General features: G+C 36.8%; 1 protein-coding gene across 1 annotated transcript in view; it reads right to left on the bottom strand.

The window, feature by feature from the left end:
• The window catches only part of LOC124776158 (dynein axonemal heavy chain 3), a 1,197,897-nt gene that overhangs the window by 426,570 nt on the left and 747,822 nt on the right, over positions 1 to 23,505 (bottom strand). Inside the window, exons 43-47 of the mRNA XM_047250998.1 lie at positions 22,907 to 23,029; positions 15,372 to 15,563; positions 13,984 to 14,177; positions 13,627 to 13,834; positions 4,877 to 4,997 (exon numbers count right to left, since the gene is read on the bottom strand). Coding sequence (XP_047106954.1) covers positions 4,877 to 4,997; positions 13,627 to 13,834; positions 13,984 to 14,177; positions 15,372 to 15,563; positions 22,907 to 23,029 — 838 coding nt within the window. The remainder of the gene's footprint in view (positions 1 to 4,876; positions 4,998 to 13,626; positions 13,835 to 13,983; positions 14,178 to 15,371; positions 15,564 to 22,906; positions 23,030 to 23,505) is intronic.

The following is a 23,505-nucleotide window of genomic DNA, read 5'->3' as shown; positions in this document are numbered from 1 at the left end:
TCTTGTTTTGTCAAAGTGGCTACGCACTGTGTTTAAGTGAAACAAATGGGCACTGGAAGAATATAAATAAGTGTGGATTTTAAGGCAGGGATCACTTTTCTTTGCCAGAAACCACCAGTACCACCACGACACGAGAGCAATGCCAGACAGCGAGATGATTGGGTTTCACTAGGTGCAGCCACATGTTAGACGTTGGGCTGCACTTGCCGTCTGCTCTAAGTCCTTAGCAGGTTTTTGGTGTCTCAGCCCTGCAAATCTGCTGTCTGTGCCTGCTGACTCTGACACGTATTCCTCACAAGACTCAGCGCCACAATGCTAGCTGATTACTGCTCGACGACAGCGAGTCCAAGCTTGAGCACAGCCAACTTTGCACTCCGTTGCGGTGATGTGAGCAGGGCGAGGGCTCCCCACAACTACGTGATATGGAAACAAGCACTGCACATCAACCTTGTTATGCAGCCACAGCATTTGTGAGCAGAGTAGAGAGGCCAAATCTAAAGTGGGGTGCCATTGCAGCACAACCTGATGCACCACTGATGTCAATGCCTGTCGCATACAGTGGCTGCCAACCTCAGTCACATGACAGGGTGTGTACATGGACAAGGAAAAAAAATGCCCGGATATTTTCCGGATTTCCCCATTAAAAATACACTTTCTCCCAGGTGAAAACACACTTTTTCCATGTCAAGTGACAGCATATTTTCCCTTGGAACTGAAAAACTTATCTATCCTTCGAATGGTTATGGTTTTATACAAGGGCGTAGAATTTCCCGGCACTTTAGAAAACAAAACTCAGGGAAAAAGAGACGTTTTGGAAACATCTTCGATGTGCAGCAACATGTACACTGTGTATTTTCGTATTACAAAAGTATACATTGGAATTCCACCAATCACCACATGTTGCTTTCCGAATCATTGAAATCAAGATTTCAATACGCTATCTGTGAGCCAGTCATAGCTCATGTTACGTTATCTCGCCAGCCGATGACAGCAGATATTCAGAGTATAGGACACCTGATGTATTCAGCCAACACCACTGTTAAGTAGCACGAACACAGAAACAGGGAAAGTTCATAGTTTAAATTAATATACATAGTGTTGCTACAAGAAATGCAAAGCTTTCACATATAATATTGGTCTCTAAGGTTAATAAGCTGCAAGAGAAGCTAAGATTTCACATATAATGTTGATCTTTTTTGCACGTGTTGCTCTTTAAGATATATCACACAAATATGCCAGTAAAATTTTTAATAATGACATAAATGTCTGATCTTCAGGGTTTGAAATTCTTCTAAATGGCTCATCATCAAAGAGTTGATTTTTAAATGAGATTCAAATGCTCTGTGATTTAAGAAGTTCATGGTACATTCTCGCACATAGTTCAACATACGTAAGAGGCTATTTACTTTGAAACTAACGCTTTTCAAACCACCATTCTCAATATTTTCCCATGACCTGTTAGAAATAAGTTCATTTCAGCAGTTGCCAGAGAGTGCACATAACGGGCGACATCGTGCTTGTGAAGCTACCATGACGTAGGAAGCCTGTATGTAGGTACATATAAAACATTAAAAGATCATACTTTATGTCATAAAAGAAACAAGACATCAGAGGATACTCCAAGAGCATCAGAATTTCATGAACCATACTAAAAAGTGCACATTTAAAGTTCATACTTAAAGTGCACATTCGTATGTCCAGATTCCTAATGAAGTAGACCTTGACTGATATTAAGCTTTTCAGTGTGGTTTTTGGAATGTGAATTTTCTTGGAGCACCAGTACTGTATTGTATCATGTTTGGTTCTTTATTATGGTATAATGGCATATGTGCTAGAAGATGAAAACGTGCACAGTTGAAACTAGGCAGTAATTTGGAATGAAACATTTCGTTTCAAATACTTTGACTGCCTCTGCAAATTTCTTTAGAAAACAGACAAAAATAACTTCACTGTTCTGCAAGGCGATTAAAGCTTGACTGTCAGAAAGGTAGAAATAAAAAAAAAGTCTGAAAGTAATAACATATTTTAGCCTTCCGTAATTATGTGAATGTATTTTAATTCACTTGGTAGTTTGTTTTCATTTGATGTGAGAGTGAACGAAGGGGAAACAGCAAAATCACTAAATGTAAACACGGGTCACGTAGAGACTACCCACTATAACTCAGACCGCTCTGTGCATCAGCCCTGGATCTACGGTATTTGCGAACCGGGTCAATACTAAAAAAAAAAAAAAAAAAAAAATGAATTTTAAAAAATATGTTCATCTTGTAGCACACATCTTTCTGAAAAGTCTGAAACATAAAACATATGTGTTTGAGGAAATGTAAGACATGTTATTCGGTCTTAAGTGAGCCAAAGGGCAGTGCCATGCCTCTTCATACAGCATTATTCTATCACACGTCACTGTATTTCGTTCTGTGGAACTGAAACATGAATATTTTGTAATGGATGCCATCAAACTATATTCAGGACAGCAGAAACTGAAATGTCCTGTGGTGCCTCTCCTGCTCCCAGTTGGCCAGTTTGACAGCCTACCCCTCTTGAAAAATAAATAAATCTCGCAATTAATAGCAGATGGGATTATTTGAAATCAGGAGAACAAGAACTCTTCAGAAAATTTGCACTCTTGATTGCCTATTAGCTAATAACTTGCTGTTTTGTGTGACATAAAATTAAATATAGAATACATAAAACCAATAAAGACAAGAGACAAGCAAGCAAGCACACGTATCTTCAATCCTAAGCTCCTAGCATTTTTTTCTCTCTAATCTTGCTACAGCTTTACATGGCGTGCTTTCCTTTCTATGAAAGACTCTATTACCTCATCAAAGTTTGTCAAATGTTCTGCTACATGAACAACTGAAATATCGTTATCTAATACTGAGAAAGGTGTTAATATAAATAATACCAAAGACTGGTGTGGTTTCTTGATCTGATTATGTCTATTTGTCACTGTCTGCTAGATAAAATGATAGAGGCCCTTCTAATATTGCAGCCATTGTAAAATACATCAAATTAACACGACTGTTTTGGCACAAATGGTCATTTTTATAAAACAACAGAATATAAGTCACAAAGCACCAATATCAAATGCCTATTAGGCCTACTACAAACAAAAAGCTTTATGTTAGGAAACAGTTTCACATTTAATTCATACACACTAGTTTCTCAAGCATGAGATCAAAAAGCAGTATTAAGAAATTATTATATAAATTTGGAATTGTCTTATTCTTCCATAATTTGTGTGATGTCCCCGTTTCTTCTTCCTTGTTCTAACAAACAATCTTGTTATCCCCAATTCTGTAGCTATTCCTGCCATTGTCAAAACGTTTAGGCCAATTTACTTCACTAACCTGCCTAACCTGCCAGGATCACCAGTTTAGTTATCCCGCGATTATCTCCGGTTAGGCGTTGTTACATGGTCGTACAACATGTTTTCTGTGTTACTTCCAGAACAGAACTGAAGCGGCTGCTAGCCAGGGACTGCACAACTGGTCCTTACTAGTGTAGTGATCTGGCCAGAAATTTTCTGTCAAAATTTCATTTTCTTGGATACACCAAGAAGATAATGCGTAATATTTCTCACCTGTTATTCCTGTTAGTTGTTTATTTCCATTCTGGTAGTCTGAATCTAGGGATTTCGCTAGTAACTGTAACAACACTGATTATTTGGAAACCCAATCAACCACATACTCAGACAGTGATTGGCATTCATCCATTCGGTTTTACTTCGCTCAGCCCGTATAGCCCTGTCGCCTTTTGTCTGCGGAAAGTTTATTTCTAGATGTGACGAGGATTCTTCTGACAGAGACATCACATACACTATACACACATTCAAAAATCAACTTATGATTCATTTAGAAATCAATTTAAAATGTGTTCAAAAACCAACAGGGATGCATTTGAAAATCATATGAAGAATCGATAAACCAATATGTGCTGGATGCTACGCACTTTGTGAAACAAGCTTTTTTTTTTCCTCAAGAATACGAATTTGGCGCCTCCTTTTCCTGGTAGCATCTATCTGCTTGCTGCAACTGCTTGCACAGCCAACAGCCACATTCCCATAGCCAGAAGCAGGAGAATCTACATCTCAAATGCGACTTAACGCGCATGTGCTTGAGCCCGCTCGTAACTGCTACAATGAATCTAATGTAATTTTCGTTTTTTTTATCTTGTTTGTTTTACTGTTGAAGTATTATTTGCAGTAGTGGGATACAGTAATATTCTTTGTTAGAGTATTGGTTCTTGCCAGTCAGAATTACAAAAATTTAACTGAAAACTAAAACAATGAAAAGTTCCTGAAATCCTAAAAGATTCCCGGGTTTTTCCCTGCTTTCTCCTAGACGAAAGGATTCCCAAGTTTTTCCCAGTTCTCCCAGTTGTCCCGGGTCGTATACACCCTGCATGAGGTGACAACTCAGCAGCACCAGACAGAAACTGCCACTCATTCATTGGCCTAAATTAGGTTCAGCAAGAAGGGGCAGACCTGCGTCATTATGCCATGTAGGAAGATCAATAAACCTCTTTGTAACTGTTAACAGCGTTAGCCCTGGGCTCCACAGCCTGTCACATCACAGCCATTCACTCACCCCTAAGTACGAGCAGCATGCTACACAGAAAATACAATGACCTGGTGGCTACAGTGGATCTGGTGCCTGTATCCATGCTGTGCAAATCCGTGATGTCAGTTCGTCAGCAGACCTGACTATGATGACACATATACTGTGCCAGTTATACACTATGAACTGTAGTATTCCACCGACTGTTATACACTTTTGTCATACAAACAACATTGACCAATCAAGCTATAACAACATTACTCACATTAGCAGCATTAAAAGTAATTCTGCCAATAATTAGCAAATTACTGTACCTATCAAATTTTCAGCTCGATCTAATTTTTGGGAGCAAAGCTCTATGGAATCTTCCAGCTCCTTTTTCTTCTTTGCCATGGCAGTAAACTCATCATTTAAAGCTTGAAGCTTATCTGTGACCTGGAAGTAAGTATAACTTAGAGAAGTCACTGTCAACCATTACATAGTCACATATATGACAGAAAATTATTTCAAATTTGCACATATCATAAATATTTTTAAAAAACAAAGAAAAATCTAAATAAAATACTGTGTATAACAATAAATATCAGATAACAGTAATGACAAAGACTGAACACTTCACAGCATGTTATGCATACTTAAATTAACAAATACAGAAGACAAGGAGAGGAACTGACAGGAAATGCAAATGACAGCTTTTATGAGGCATCATATCATGATTACACAGAAATGCCACCACCTAAAATAAAATTGTTTTTGTCAATATACTTTTGAAAAACACACTTAAAAGCAATGGTAGCTCATGCAAAATTGTACCTTTAAATGTGAACACTTTAGGTCAGGCTTTACAATGACTGTTATTGGCATTAAATGAAACAACAAATTTACTGTTACCAGTTACTGTTTATTTATCTCCATGACGCATTTCAAAGGTTTACACCTCCATCACTAGGTGGACTTACATTTGTTAGTTAGATGTTTGTGTGTGTGTGTTTTTTTCTTTTTTGAGGAAGTCATGGCACTGTCTATGTGGTCACTGGTTCCTTTCACTGTCATAGCTCATCACATGTATACTGTCATATTTTGTAAACACACAAGTCATACCAAAACATAAATCCACCTGATGATAGAGGTTGAAACCATTGAAATGCATCGTGAATGCAAATAAACAGCGACTGGTAACAGAAAAATTGTTGTTTCATTTAATGTCAAAATTGTACCAATGTGCTTCAATATTACAATAAACAGGTCATGCGTAACTATGTTATCTTGTTAAAGTTAAGATACTGGTTTTGCATAATGCACTAAGACGAAATTTGTTGGTTACATAGTTATGATTTTTGCCACGTTTCTATTAATTCATTAATATGCCTTAGACCTTTCACTTCCCTTCAACACCGTACTTCACTGTTCCTGAATGACAAACATGGAAAGCAAGAAACTGCATTGTGAACATCCTACTCACAGATAAAACTCCTTTCATACACTTTCACACTAAATTTTCTAGCCTTTCGATAGAAATCATAACTAAGTTGAATATATTTTTTTCCACATATAAATTGACAGTTTAAATATTTTAAATTTTGTAATTAATCATTTAACATTGTGGGAGAAATGAAGTAGAAGAAGAAGAAGAAGAAAAAGAAGAAGAAACAAAAGAAAACAGATGGTGGCAGCAAGAAGTGAACTCAAGTTGATGAACTGCCAGGCAGGGTGCTTTATCACTGGACTATAAAGCTGTGCTGCTTGTAAATCCCTTATAATCTATGTGTAAATCTTTAGAGAGCATTTTACCTTTTCCAACGGCCCACTCAGGCAAAATATTCTAGGAACATCAAAAGGACTTGTACCCACTTCCACTCACATTCTACCCACTTATATTCTACACTTGCATAATACTTTACGTTCACTTTTGAAGAAAAATACTGACCCGATGCTCTCAGCAGCTTAGCACCCTCAAAGCCAGCAGGGATGATGTCACATGAAAGCATCCACAGTCAAAAAGAGACAGCTACGACCCTTCTCAGATTTGATCATAGTGTGGCCAATCATTGCTTCAACACTCAACACCGATTTCTATTCATTGTGGAGAGACCACAATGAAACATGATTTTGTCATTTTTATTTGCATAATAAAAAGCATTCAAAGAGTAATGGCATGATTTTAGTGAAATTTCCAGCTCACATTTGAAGAGAAATGGTATACTTTTGGTGCAATATTTACATTGTGGTGTAGCACATTAGCACATGATCACAAGCACCACTGCTTAGAAGCAAGGGTCTAAAACAGAATAGCAGTAACCTTATCTAAGCATTGGCTCTTGTGTACCACATGAATTTGTATGTATGAATGTATAAGGACATGTGATATTTTATATTTATTTACTCAAATATTTCATATGTTGAAGGTTTTCCTTATTGACATAATACAGAGTATTTCAAAAAGGACTTTACAACTTTAAAAATTCATATAAATTTATTGAAAGAGGACATAGGGCTGAATTTAGTGTTATTCTGTAGGGAAACACATCAAGTTTTTTACCTGAAACTAAAGATGTTGCATGTGGCTTCCATTGGTTATCCCGCACACACCCCATCGGAAGTCAGTTTCTTCCCAAACTCGCTGTAGCATTGCAGGTGTAACTTACTCAGTGGCAGTGTAAATTCTTGTTCTAAGTTCAGGTAGAGAAGCTGGCACAAGAGGTACAAACATACAAACAGGATGTTCTTGATGAATACCCATAAAAAAATTGAGTGGTGTCAGGTCTGGGGAACAATTGGCACATCATGGCCAAACCATTGACCTGGAAAATGGTCACTGTGAAAATCCTGGACATCAGTCAGGTAGTGGGGTGGCACACCATCTTTCATATAGTAAAAATTTTGTTCTTGGTCATCTGTAGTATCAAAAATTGTTGTAACATATTTAGGTACACTATCCCATTGATGGTTCTCTCGTGGAGGAAAAGGAGTCATACACTTTTTTCTTGCTCAACGCACAAAAACCATCCAGTTTAGGGCTATCATGGACATGTTGCAATATTTTGATGTGGATTTTCACTGTCCCAAATCCTACAATTATGTGTGTTAACCTTGCCACTTAAGTAAAAAATTAACTTGTCAGAGAAGATGATTTTGGTGAAGAAATATTCATCGTCATGTAACTGATTTAACATATCCCCACAGAAGTTCTTGTGACCAATTTTATCAGTGTCTTTTATTGCTTGTACCATCGTCAATCTGTATGGTTTCAAATGCAAACAGTTTCTCAACACACGCCAAACAGTCGTATGTGGGATCTGCAGTTCATGAGATGAATGTCAGATCGATTTCATGGGGCTATTGACAAAACATTGTCTCACTTGCCCAATGTTGTCGTCAGATGTGCTTGGACAGCCTGATGATTTCCCATGTCTTACCAAGCACCCTGTTCCTACAAAACATTTATGCCACTCATAAACTGTAGGCCTACTAGGAGGATCTTTAGTGTACTTGATATGGAACTTATGCTGAACTGTGGTTGCTGACTTTGATTCTTCAAACCATAACACATAGCAAACTTTAATTGATGCTAGCACTACTTACGGTGCGATTCAGCACCAGTGAACTATGTGAGCCAAAACTTGATGTTCTTCTCTACGAATTGACACTACAATCACCTCTGTGGGTACTATGAATTAATTTATATGAATTTTCAAATTTGTAAAGTGCTTTTTGAAATGTCCTGTACATAGGATGTGATGGATAATCATTAGAAGCAATAGAAAGTAAGCAAAGCATAGATGTTAATGCCCAAAGACTAGAACTTATTCAGAGAAAGTGATGAAGGAAGAGATTAAAAAGTTAACATTAAGCTATATTACTGAAGATTGATAGCGGTAAAACCAGAATGTGAAAGTATAAAAAGGCAAAATAAGGGATTACAGAGAAAGTAATAAGACAAATATAAAACAGAGAAAAAAATAAAGAAATGAAGAACATACGAAGAGAAGGACACGAAAAAGAAACAACAGATTAAGTTGTGAAAAGTGATGATAGGAAGAGATGCAAGATCAAATGAAACTTCTGCTGTGATAGAAGTGGTTTTTATAGAGCCCAATGCTTCCACAATATTCACTCAGAGGAACTTGGTAAGTTGTCTAAAAGTGACTACATTACACTAATTGGTGTATTTGATGATGAATGTAAAAACAAAGTGAATGTAGCTTTCCAGGAAACATTCACGTGCCTGAAATAAATTATTCATATGAATATTATTCTTTGGAATGTTCATCATCATTACAATCTGTCCCCTTTGTCTTCTATTAATAAATGGTTTAATAATTCATATAAATATGCAGACACTTCAAAAATATAAATATTGTAGATACTGGTCAAATGCTCTACACTAAACACAGGCTCTATCTGAATGGCTTTGGAAGGTGGCTCATTATACAAAAAGTAATCAAAGAAATGGTAAGGAAATGTGTCAGGTGAACAATGTAGTGCTGAATTAGTAATCAATTTTTACACACAATGTAGTGTTAGACACTCAAATCTATTTTGGGATATACAATGTGTTGAACAGTCTGCTCCAAACAGTGAAAAAAGGGAGTAGCTCAGACATCATCATCATCATCACCATCATCATCAAAATCTAATCATTTGCCATATAATACAACACACATAAAAAGTTAGGAACAGCTAAGAAAATTATCCTGAACAGATAACCCCCAAGCACAGAGTGTAATGTTCTTGCACATTAATATGCCGTCTACATCTACATCTACATCTGCATCTACATCTACATACATACTCCGCAAGCCACCTGATGGTGTGTGGTGGAGGGTACTTTGAGTACTTCTATCAGTTCTCCCTTCTATGCCAGTCTCGTATTGTTCATGGAAAGAAAGATTGTCGGTATGCTTCTGTGGGGGTCTAATCTCTCTGATTTTATCCTCATGGTCTCTTTGCGAGATATACATACGAGCGAGAAATATACTGCTTGACTCCTCAGTGAAGGTATGTTCTCGAAACTTCAACAAAAGCCTGTACCAAGCTACTGAGCATCTCTCTTGCAGAGTCTTCCACTGGAGTTTATCTATCATCTCCGTAACACTTTCGCAATTACTAAATGATCCTGTAACGAAGTGTGCTGCTCTCTGTTGGATCTTCTCTCTCTCTTCTATCAACCCTATCTGGTACAGATCCCACACCGGTGAGCAGTATTCAATCAGTGGATGAAGAAGTGTACTGTAACCTACTTCCTTTGTTTTGGGATCGCATTTCCTTAGGATTCTTCCAATGAATCTCAGTCTGGCATCTGCTTTACTGACAATTAATTTTATATGTTCATTCCATTTTAAATCACTCCTAATGCCTACTCCCAGATAATTTATGGAATTAACTGCTTAGAGTTGCTGACCTGCCATATTGTAGCTAAATGATAAAGGACCTTTCTTTCTGTGTATTCGCAGCACATTACACTTGTCTACATTGAGATTCAATTGCCATTCCCTACACCATGCGTCAATTCATTGCAGATCCTCCTGCATTTCAGTACAATTTTCCATTGTTACAACCTCTCGATATACTACAGCATCATTTGCAAAAAGCCTCAGTTAACTTCCGATGTTATACACAAAGTCATTTATGTATATTGTGAATAGCAACGGTCCTACAACACTCCCCTGCGGCACACTTGAAATCACTCTTACTTCAGAAGACTTCTTTCTCTAATGTAGCTGGCTGAACTTCAGCACTATTTGAAACACTTAAATTGCAATGTGCTTTTAGTAAATGAACACATCATCAGTCATGAAAATTAAAATTATATGCACTGTACAGTTATGAATGGCTAACTATCATCTGCAGGACAACTGCGAAGCATGGAAGTGTATCTGTTTATGTTAAGGAAAGTATGAACCTAATCTCTGCATTTATAGATGTAAGTAAATTGTGTTTAAAGACAAAATTTGAAACAGCAGCCATGCTATTGTCAAAACAGGAAATAACAGTTGCTTCAGTTGCCACTCCCTAAATCATGAAGAAGACTTGTTTGTAAAATTGCTCGAGAATATGATACATTTGTTCCTTCAACATAAAAACTGTGCAGTACTAATAACTGATGGTATCAATGTGGACATTAGATTAAGATTAGAGATGTTAATTATTTAAAAAATACATTATGATCTCTTAACTTCTGTCCCATAAATAACAAACTATAAGGTTAGCTGAATTCTGTAAAGTACTATTTAAAAAAGTATGATTTTTCATTTAAATAAAACAGTCAAACTATGCCTCTCTTTACATCACAAACAAACATATAACAGGAAAAAATGGAGAATATACTCAACATGGAAGAGCTTTAAGACTAATTAGTGACTCAAATCTAAACCATTTGATAAATAAATTGAATCCAACAAAATGAGATGACACTATATGCAAATGCCAATGAATCAATCAAACATTTTTTTAGATTTTGAAGCACTTTGTTCTAAGCAACATAATAAACCATGCAAGGACAGTGGTTGTACTAAAAAAAGCTGTACACCGTATCTAGTGAAAATGAGAATAATGGTGCTGATATGGCACAAAAGGTAAAAGCATAGCAACACTGATGAGGATATTTATGTGACAATGAAGAAGCACTTAACAGATCGGAATTCCAGACATAGGGGTGTAAAGCAATACACATATATACTTCCTTAAAATGACACAAAGAGGTCATTTTGACCCCCCATAAAATATTTTCATATTTTACTTTAAAATGTGCTTTTTATGTATGTTAATCCCTATCTTTCACCGATTATAACAATAGTTATTTAATACAATAATTAATACATTACTTATTTATTAAAAATAAAATCCACTAACTTACCTATTTAACACTGTTAATATTAACAAGTTTCCTAAATCATAGAACCTTCTAGAAAGGACAAAGAGGGCAGAGGGAGAAGGAAGTAAGGAAAATGGATGAGCGAACAATACAAATGAGATAAAAAAACGAACTATTACTGAATAAGTAGAAAAGAAACACAGTTATGTAACAAAGTGAGTCATATGTAGGAAATTCTTGAAGTGTATACTTTTGTATATGAATACCAAGCCAGTACACAGTCATCTTTGTAAAATAAACCTAACAAAATGTTTAGTTTTTATTATACCATCTCTCAGAAGCCACTATAAATGTTACAGGTATGAAGTTACATTACATTTGGATTGGTAGTTTGGTAAAAATTGGCAATGTTATTGATGGTGTACTTCCAGATGTTCAAGCAAGTTGTTGTTGTTTCCACTGTATGGACAATATTTCAATGACCATACCAGCTGTCATTTTTAGAAAACTGACAGATGGAATTGCTGGCATTAATATTAGATTAGTGCACTAGCTTCTAGGGTTTTCATGTTGGATGTTGGTATTCCATTTGCTATGAGTTTATTTATTTGTTATCATTTTTATTTGTAGTTCACTGTTGCTGTTTGAGTATCCATATTGTCATTCTGTCATTAGCAGACAGTGGGTAAAGGTTTTGATGCTAGAAAATGGAGTGCCAAGTGGAGAAATCAGATCGTTTCTGACATATCCCTCTATTTACATTCAATAGAGGGATTAAAGCAGTGGAGGCAGCCAGAAGCATTTGCTCCATCTGTGGGGATAATGCCTCTGGACAGAGCATGGCAAGAAAATGGTTTTCTCATTTTAAGCAGGATTGACATTAGTGACTCTTCACATTAAGGAAGACCTTCGGGGTTTGATGAAGATTGTTTAAACGCATTAATCTACAATGATCGACATGAGTGTACTTGAGAACTAAAAAATGTGATGAACTGTGATTATTCCACCATCACACGATATTTACATGCAATGGGCAAAGTTTAAATATTACATTATGGGTACTGCATACTATAAACCAAAATCAGAAAAATTTGTTGGTGGCCATATGTGCATCTCTGCTTCCTCATCAACGATTAGCTCATGAACAATGTTGCCATTCCTGTCGTTTATGATTACTGGTATGAGACCGTGTCTTTAAACTAACACATGGAAAAGAAATCATACAATGGAAAATCCAGGATGGAATGTAACAATTATGACAAGGAAAGTTGCTACTCACCATACAGTGGAGATGCTGAGTCACAGAGTCTTTTTGTTGTGCCTATCTGCAACTCAGTATCTCCGCTATACAGTAACAACTTTCCTCATCATAATTGTTACACAATGAAAAGAAAGGAATGGTTGAGCCCAAACAAAGCATCAACTCCCCATACAAAGACCTGCACACATCCACAAAAGATAATTTTAAGTATTGATGGAAGAACAATGTCATGGTGCACTAAGAATTGCTTCCCCGAAGTGTAATCACCAATTTTGATGTTTATTGTCAACAACTCAGATGTTTTATAGATGCAATCCAAGAACAAGCACCAGGAAGACTAGGTGAAGTAATGCTACTCTATGATAATGCCCACCCGTATTCTGGCAGACTGATGAGAAAATTTATACAGGAGTTGGACTGGGAGATCATTCTGCTCTCACCTTATTCAGCTGATCTTGCACCCAAAGATTTTCACCTTTTCTGTTCCCTATTGAACAACCTTCAAGAAACTTCTTTTCTGTATGAAAATGTGCTCCAAACATGGCTTGATGAGATGTTTGCCTCAAAACCATGATTTCTGAGGTCGCGGAATCAAAAAGTTACCCCAGAGTTCGCAAACTGGTATAAAAATTAAAGGAAAAAAAAATTGATAACTAATGTCTCTGTTGTGTGTATTAAACTTATGGAATAATGTTATAAACAACCCAGTACATTCAGGAAATCAAACCAATACATTCAGGAAACAAAATGTGTAGTACTGCCAGGAAAACTAAGAGGGCACACTGACTGGCTTTCAGATCTAACAGATGGGAGAAAAGTTTAGATAGGAAGGACCGGACACTCAGACAAAGCCACGTGTACTGAGAATAAGTGTGTATTATGCAGCTCTGTAATGTCACAAGGACTTTCAGTGTGCAATTCAGTAGTAAAATAATGATTATTTGCTTGTTTCATTACAATAAGCAGCAACTAAAATATCATTGTGTTACCTCTTTCAACTGTGCCCTCTTTTCATTGAGTTTGTCCATTTGAACAGCCAATTCAGCTTCTGCTTCTGCAAGTTTTGCTTTTTTGGGAGCAACTATCTTAATAACACGATCGTAAACTTCCATTGCTCTCACCCACTTGCACAGCCCTTCACAAGCTGTAGAAACTTTCTTAATAATATTCGGATTGAAATCCTTATTTGGTATGAATCTGAAAAATAAAATTCATTTTTGCAGACTAAAGTGAACAAAGTGGCATTACATAAAGTGAGGTTACTGAGTAGTAAATATAAATAATGTGTGTTGAATTTCATTTTACACTGCAATTCTCAAAAACACTTGTAATGTATGTATGTTTACTTTTCACGAATTCTTTTCATTATTGCAGGTGAAATATCATCTTTATCATAAGCTTTAAGGCTGTCCAAAAACTTGAGATCTGCCAGAAGTTTCAGCGAAGGCCCCCAGTAGTCTTCAATGACTCGGCCACTTCCTGAGGGATCTGGCTTCCTCTCTGGTTTTGCACCCTTCATGATGCATACAGCTTCCATTACCTAGAACCAAAAAAGTCATTTCAAAAATACTGTACTGATGTGACATAACGTTTTCCAAATTAAATGAAATTTACTGATGTATTATGTGTTACATTGCATGTTGTTACTGAGACACTGCAATAAGCTAAGTCAAAATATCACAGTGTTCCAAAAACACAATACCTAAAAGCCTCAGTGACACTGTTATTTGCAATGGTATTATCATTTATAATGACATTCACAAAAATAAAAATGGGTCATATTTTGGTAAGTTAATGAGGAATAAAATAAGGTATTAATATAGAGAATAGAGTTTAGAATAGAATAAAGTTTATTCATCGTCAAACATTTTAGACCTACATGTGGTACATAAAATTTAATAATATTTGCTTCAGTAATGCATTGATACATACACTGTGAATATTATATAAGCATGAACCTAAAACCAAGGATTTGTTACAACTTAGCATTACAGTAATTAGTCCCAACTTTATGTCAATCTGTTCCTCATACTCTTTTAAGGAGTAGTACGCTTTCTTCTGAAACCATCTGCTAAAATAATTTTAAATACACTGTAGGAAACATAATGGGCAGCTTCTGGAAGTTACTGTAGTAGGGCTTTGCTTACATTATTCCTCAGTATGTACAACATATACAGTTTCTGTGTGGTTCACCCAGCTGAGTTTTTGATATATGTAGAGACATAACAGTTTGATTATTTTGTGATCTTCATTGCAGACACTTAAACTCGAAACAGTGTCTTCAGTTTTATTATTATTGATTTCTAAATAATTTGCCTGAAATCATTAGTGCAATGGCCCATTGATATATCTACAATATGTAGCAGCTCTTCTAGATCATCTACCGTACTTGTGTGGTTAGAGGTGTATCATGTGTGTACCATACTGCTCACATAGCAAGTATGTGTGCAAGTTGTTTACACATACAGTGAACAGGAATGGTCCCAGTATTGTGCCTTGTGAAATGCCTTTTGTAATGGGTCATAAGTCTGATCTTTGGTTGTCTGTTCTGTCGCTTTGGAACGATTCCATAAGGTGAAGAGCACCCTCTCCAACTCCGTGGCACTGGAGAGTTTTGATGAGTATATTGTGGGAGTCAGTATCAAAAGCTATTCTCAAATCCAGAATAGTTGCACAGGTTGTTTTCTTATGCTTAAGAATCATATCTTTGGCCCCCTTTCCAAACAAATCTTACCAATTTAACTCCTGCTGGAGGGTTTTTCATAGATTTCACTATAGTAATATCTGCCGGCTTCAGGGTGTCCAAAGCAGTTAAGGCAGCCTCCAATGCAGGAATAGCTTGTGACAGCTCACTTTCACAGTCATCCTTAATTGACTGTGCAACAGCTGCTGCTTCATTCGCTAATGCTTCATCTGCACCAACAGTCTGTAAAATCCAGTTAATCTCATTGAAATGATTGAAACATGAAAGCAAAAATGATATTTAAAAATTTATAGCAAAAAAGAAAAAAAAAAATAGAATAGACATTTACAACAGGCAGTCAAATGAAAATCAAATGTCCACCACAATGGGTACAATTGAAAAGTTATCACCACATGCATTAAGACCTTTAGCCCACAGGTAGATGAGACAATCAATTCCTGTTTCATAGAACACTGTTGCTTCCTGACAAAACCACAACCTCATCCACTCTTGCACTTCACGTCCACAAATATAAGTTGTGAATCCATCAACAGCCAACCACATTCTATGAAACAGGAATTGATCATTTATTTTATTTATTTATTCATTCTCCATGGACAAATACAAGGATTTGTTTTGGATAGTTTACATATTGATCATTTCCCCTTATAACGTTGTGGGAAACAATTGTATAAAATAGGTCTAACAGGTAAAAAATTACGTTGTTTTTTTTGTACATGTAAATACTATTTATACAAATGTAAGTATTCTACTCCTCTGAGAGGAATTCCTTAATACTATAAAACACTTATTGCTGAGGAACTACTTCAAGGCAATTTCAAGGCAGCTTCCACTTAAGCTTTTTAATTTTTTGGAAGCTTGTTGTAAAATTTGATCCCCATGTAATAGGGACTCTTGTCTGCACTTTTTGTATTATTTCTTTCCAGGTGATAATCATCAGCCCTCCTAGTATTGTACATGTGCACTTCTCTATTTAGATGATTGTACTGCTTGTATTTTAGCATCAGCTTAACAGTTTTATAAATATATAGTGATGGAAGTGTTAGTAGTTTCTTAATTTTAAAATTGCTTTGCAAGACTCATTATATTTAAGCTTACACATGATCCTAAGTGCCTTTTTCTGAAGGATGAATATCCTATTTACATGCTTGTCAACAGCGCATCCCCATACTTCAATTGCATATGTGAGGTATGGATACACTAAAGCATAGTAGATTATACTCATTTGCTCATATTTAAGAAATTGTGACATTGTCCACACTGCATAAATTGATTTGCTAAGTTTTTGGCATAGGAAATCGATATGATGCTACCAAGAGAGATGCTGATCTAGCATTATGCCAAGGTTCTGAACCATCATCAGACACAAGACTCCATTGCATTTCATCTTGTTTGTGGTGTATTTGAAATTCCATTAGATTTGTTTTATTGATGTTTAAGCTTAAGTGATTGTTTTGGAAGTAGTTCTTCAATCCAAATAAGGCATCAGAACAAATTTGGGCCAAATCATTCTCGTTGGTTCCCCAGTTAACAACGGTTGTGTCACCCACATAGTTAAGTATCTTGCTGTTGTGTTCTGTGGGCAGATCATTAACATATAGTATGAACAATAAATGACCCAAAACTGACCCTTGGGGCACACCATACTTTACTATAGCTAGACTGGAGCTGTACTTCTTAATAACATTGCCCACTTTGTGCATGACTGGTGTGACCTGATATCTGCCTTGTAGGTATGACTGTATGAGACTTTTGGCAAATCCTCTAATACCATAAGTTTCCAGTTTCTCAAGTAGCAGCTCATGAGATACTGTGTTGAATGCACGCGATAAATCTAGGAACAAACATTCCACCCTTTCTTTTTCATCTAATTTCATAAGTATCGTATGTACTACATCACATATGGCAGATGATGTTGAATAGCCTTTCCTACAACCATGTTGGGTTTCTTGTAGCACTTTTTCTTTGACAAGAAAGTTTTCTAACCATGGTGAAATAATCTTTCGTAATACTTTGTTTAGGATTGGAATTAAGCTAATGGGTCGGTAGTTTTTGACTTTGTCAATACTACCTTTTTTGTGCAATGGCTTGACTATTGTATATTTTAATTCAGATGGAAACGCACCTTTATTCAAACTTTCATTGAAGAGGTGGACCAGAATAGGTATGAGTGAATGTTTGCATCATTTTAATATAATGGAGGAGATATCATCCCATCCCGTAGAGAATTTGTTTTGCATTTTATTTATTATTCCCTCTGCTTCAGTTGTATCTGTTTAATACATAAACACTGATTTTTGTACCTGGTAAGGAGATCTGTAGTCATCAGTGTCAGAGGTCACACACATGTTATCTGAATTTATGAAGTGGGTATTAAAAACATTGCTGATCATATATGGATTTGAAATATTTACATTATCAGTCATTAGTTAGATATCGTTGACACTAGGCTTTGGTTTTCTGCTGATTCTCTCATGTACACAGTTCCATACTGATTTGCTTATGTTATTTGAGGTAGCAATTTTTTGCTGAATAGTTTCCTTTGTGGTTACATTCAGTGCTTGTTTATAGGCTTTTCGACATGTTTGGTACTTGTCTCTAGTTGATGAGTCCTCTTTATATATTTTCCATCTTCCTCCAGTGCGATAAATGTCTTAATGTATTTGAGTGGAATTAATCCTTGGTATCACTTGTTGCGTGTGTTTAGTTTTTATTTGACTGCCACTCATACTTATTAATTTCTAAAACAGTACTTAAATCAGGGATGCCATGAAACATAATACGCAGATATGAACTTCTACACTGTAAAGTTGGTAACTGATAGGAAAAACCAAGTTTGGAGAAGAAACTGATACATAAAGGATGCACAGAAAGTAATGATGGACAAGACATTTGTTAAAGGCCAGATATAAAGTAGACAATTAATGTCAATACTCATCTATTAAATAATTAAATAATGTGCAGTAGGTGTTCAATAATCTGAAGCTACATCAAAATATAGATAAGAGAGATCAAAGCAATACTGAAGTATTGTGGATGAATAATGCAGTACTGAAAAGGAAACATTGAGTTAAAAAATAAAACTTTAAAAAAATCTGAAGATTTGAACCTTTCTTCTAAAATAAATTTAGCAACCACTATTCACTATCTTATAGTATTTTTTGCTAATCTGCTCTTGATTACTTGCCCATTAACTGAAGTTTTCTTCCTTATTTTGATTTGTCTACGTTGTTCCTTGCCAATTATTGTTTCCATTTTACTTATTTTTCCTCATATTTTTTATGCTTTATCTCCTCTTTTTTGCCTTCTAATTTACTCTTGTTTACTTACCCATTAATTAAATTATTCTTTCTTATTCTGGTCTGTTCTATGTGATTCTTTGCCAATTATTCTTTTCATTCCATTTGAATTTTCTTATGTTTTATGTGATTAATTTTCAGTTCTCTTATTGCTTTCATGTTTTCATAGTCTGATTTTCACTCAAACTCGATACACTCTTTGACGTACTTCATTTTTCACTCACTCACTTCTAGACTAATGTTTGCCTTGTGTGCATTATTACAATGTCTAAAATATAATGTTAGCAAACACAAGACATGGTTAGTTTTCAGTTCAACATATTGCAAACAACATCAGTTCAGACTCAGTATTCTTACAGTACGAGTGTGGTTTGATAACTATAATATCTTCATTTGACAAAAAGTTCTTCCCGGCGAGCCATAATTTCAAGTCGGGGATTGGGAAGAAGTCACGGTGCTATATCTGGTGAAAAGGGTGGATGAAAGCCCAATTCGTGCAGTTTTGCTACTGTTATTGATGATGTAAGGTAAGGTGAACTACAGTGCTGAAAGAACACTTTTTGTGCGTCAAACTCAGTCTCTTTCAGCAGACTTGAGTTTCGAACACGCTTCATCTTTCTCGCTTGTCCAATCATGTCGAAATTCGTTAATCCAAAAGTAAATGGTCTTCAATGACAGTTCAGAGTCTGTGTGAATTTCAACCGTTTACGTTTCGGTTCGTGTGGCAGGCTGACCCTTCAAATTTAAATGTTTAGTGACAGCGCAAAACTCAGTTCTCTCCTCCTCTGATTGCAGTCGATACACTGTCTAACTCAGATAGCTGTCGACAATGAACTGTATGCTGTACACAGTCGAAATTCTTTACACAATCCTTCAAATAATTGAGCTTACCAAATGTGAAGGGACAACAAAAATGTTCAATTCTTTAAGCGACATTTAACTAACTTATCGAGCCACCTCCCTCATATAACTGTGTGCCAGCTGAAAAGCCGAATGCATTATGCTGGGACTGCAGCTCTGTAGTTCAGGTGGGGTGACTGATGGGAAGAGGTGGCAGGTGCACAGGCATCGCGTGAAATCGAACAGTGGGTGACAGAACAGAGGAAGGGGAGATTGCAGGGAAGCTGCTGTGGGTGCAGAATGAGTGAAATGTGCTTCATTCACCTTGTTACATAGAATTTTGAAATAATTTATTTTGGTGTGTACTAGACATGTCAGAATTTACAGTAAGAACATCTTTTCATAAAAATTCAGAAGTTTAAGTTTTTAACACAATGTTTCTCTGATACAGCAACACACATACTTATAATGAGGTGACAAATTTCATATGATACATTGTAATACTGTGTTGGCCCTTCTTTCACCCACTTGATGTAGCACGCATTCGAGAAGGCCCAGCACAAATATTGAGCCGTGCTGCCTATATAGCCACCAAAATTGCAAAATTGTTGCTGCTGGAGGATTTTGTGCATGAAGTGATCTCTCAATTATGTCCCATAAATGTCGGACAGGATCTGTGCCGGACGATCTGGGTGGCCAAATAATTTGCTGAAATTTCCCAGAATGTTCTTAGAACAGTTGCGATCAATTGTGGCCTGATAACATGGTGTACTGTCATCTATAAACCTTTCACTGCTGTTCAGTAACATGAAGTCTGTGAATGACTGCAAATGGTCTCAGTCATTTCATTTGGATTGAAGGACCCAGTCCATTCTGCGTGAACACAGCTCACATCACTACGGAGCCACAACCGGCTCAAATCGTGCCTCGTCGACAAGTCGGATCCACAGCTATGGTTTTGTGGGGTCCGTGCCCTGCTTGAACCCTACTGTCAACGCTTACCGAATGAAATTGGGACTCACCAATTCGGCCACTGTTTTCCGGTTGTTAAGGTCTGAATAGTCACAAGCCCGGAATAGTCACAAGCCTGGGAGACGACCTGCAGGTGATGTGCTGTCATACATCTCATATCGATTTCTGCAGTTATTTCATTTGGTGATTCTCATCTGTTAGCAATGACAACTTTATGCAAATGCTGCTGCTCTCGGTTGTTCAGTAAAGGCCATCAGCCACTCCGTTGTCTGTGGTGAGATGTAATACCTGAAATTTGGCATTTTCCGTACACTCTCGACACTGTGGATCTAGGAATACTGAATTCCCTAATAATCTCCACAACAGAATGTCTGGTGCATCTAGCTCCGACTACCATTCCATGTTCAAAGTCTGTTCATTCCCATAGTGTGATCATAATCGTGTCTGAAACCTTTTCACATGAATCACCTGAGAACAAATGCTGGCTCTGCCAATGCCCTCCCCTTTATACCTCATGTACCATTTATACCTTCTGTACAAGGGGACTGATGATCTCAGAAGTTTAGTCCCACAGTGCTCAGAGCCATTTGAGCCTTCTGTACATGTGCATGTCGCTGTCCCACGATTTTTGTCACCACAGTGTACTATATAGTTTACAGTGTACGTGTGATGACATTTATGATGTTTGGTTTGTGGGATGTTCAACTGTGTGGTCATCAGCCCCTGTACACATTCCTATTATGTACACAGTCCAATCTAGCCACTTGCATAAATGATGATGGAATAATGAGGACAACACAAACACCCAGTCCCCAAGTGGAGAAAAACCCCCAAGCCGGCTGGGAATCGAAACTGGGACCCCATGAGCCAGAGGTAGCAACACTAACAACTAGACCACAAGCTGTGGACAGAGAGAGAGAGAGAGAGAGAGAGAGAGAGAGTGTGTGTGTGTGTGTATGTGTGTGTGTGTGTGTGTGTGTGTGTTGGGTGTGTGTGTGTGTGTGTGTGTGTGTGTTGGGTGTGTGTGTGTAAAGAACAATCTTTTCAGTGGACAAAACATGCTATGTGTAGTACTACAGTTTATGACATTGTAAATTTTTAACCCCATGTTTTATGGGATCCGGGCATATAGTTTCACACAGAGTGACAGAAGTTCAAAAGTCACAGGACACCCGGTTTTTTTTTTTTTTACAAAACGCATGTTCCCAATTATATTCTCTTTAAAAGAAGGAGCCTTGTGACTATTTTTCTGGTGCCTATGATTGTGGTACTTGACAAAATACTCATAGCAATTGCTACATTATTCATTTTATTTGCTGAATAGTCCACATGTACCTTCTAATTTGAATTTTTATTACTGACATCTTGGGCATTGTAAGTTATTTTTAATTCATTCTACTTTAAATGATTCAAACTTCATCATTTTGATTTATCAAACAGTGCTGAGTTCAAGCTGGAAATAAGGTAAGGATGGGGTGATACTCACACAGAGGAGTCGTAGATAGGCACAACAAACAGGACTGCTAAAATCTCGAGCTTGTGGACAAAGTTCTTTGCTAGCTCGAGCCCTCCACCTACATATCCCCCACACTGCTCCCACTCCAGTACAATACGTGCCCCCTATCCTTTCCACACACATACTAGTCTCGCTCCCACAGTGCACGGCTTCCAGACATTCACTGCACCTCACAGCCCTATCCTGACCCCACCCCCACCACCTCTCCGGACAACACGGCATCTTCCCACCACCTCACCCTGCTATCCCTCCTTGTCCCATCCTTACTGCCACCACCCAGTCCAGCAGATTACTGTTCACATCAGATAAATTCACAGCCAGGCACCAGTGCATGGAGGCAGTGGCCGTGTATGTATGAGTTATGCTTGCGTGAATGTGTATGTGTTTTCTACTTCTGAAGGAATCGCTCCTCCAGAACCTTGAATGAACAGCATTTCTTCTCCCCATTGTGTCTGTCTGCTAAATGACTCCTCTATGTGGTAATTGGTGAGTAGCATTTCATAGGATTTCATTTTGTAGGATCTGTGTCACAATAAATTGGAAATTCATTTTGTAGTAACAGAAAAACAATAATAGAGAACAAATGCATGCACAATATTAAAAAAAATTGTCAACTATGCAATAAGCTGAGGATTTACACAATTCATTCCAATTCTAGATCCAGCTGAAAAATACAAGAAATGAGAAGAAATTTTTGTAGCAGATACAAAGAACATGAGCAGCATGCACAAATGTTGTAATTAACAATATGGAACCCAGGATCTGCTGCATACGCTTTACATATTCCACGAACGCATAATATGAGTGCACTAAACTCCCAATTAAAATGTATTTGATATGATGCACTGGAATGTTTTATTGTATAAAATGATGTTATATAATTGCAAAAAGGCTAATCATCTTTCAAAATAGCAAAAAGTCACTGACAACAGTCATACCTCTTTTTTTGCTTCCACAACCACAGTGTCCTGTTCAATTTTAACCATCAGTTTTTCTGTCTTTTCAGATGTCTCAATTAGCTGTGGTTGAAGTGCATGTAGTTCTTCTTGCATCACAGAGATCTGTACATTCAAATAAGAAATACATGTGAAAACAACTTTTTCCAGAGACTGTCACCAAATATAACAATGTCCTACTCCAATGCATATTTTAATAAACATCATTCAAGTACATCTATTTAAATGAGTAGATTTCAAATGGCAACAATTTTGTAATAACTGTTGCCTTATTTTGGCTGAGAATGGGATAGCTTTTTTTAACTAATCTGAAGGAAAACAAATTGAATGTGGATCTGTAGTTTAGGGTCAGAAAGAGAAACTGATATGAACTCAAATGAAACAATAAAAAATTTGACAACACAAAGTCACAGTAGTAAATAAGGGAAGCATAGCAAAAACAGAGATATAAATACTTATGAGGTATCTGGATTGCTTACTATCCTATTTGTCACACAGCAGCAAGCAGTTAATAGTCTGCAGCGGCTTTAATCTAGATTTTCTAAGGGATGCTGATAGGAAAAATTATATGGAAATCTTAT

Source organism: Schistocerca piceifrons, chromosome 2 (genome assembly GCF_021461385.2).
Source record: "Schistocerca piceifrons isolate TAMUIC-IGC-003096 chromosome 2, iqSchPice1.1, whole genome shotgun sequence".
Lineage (NCBI taxonomy): Eukaryota > Metazoa > Arthropoda > Insecta > Orthoptera > Acrididae > Schistocerca > Schistocerca piceifrons.
The sequence above is the reverse complement of the archived record's forward strand: the minus strand, read 5'-3'. Positions and strand labels throughout refer to the sequence as shown.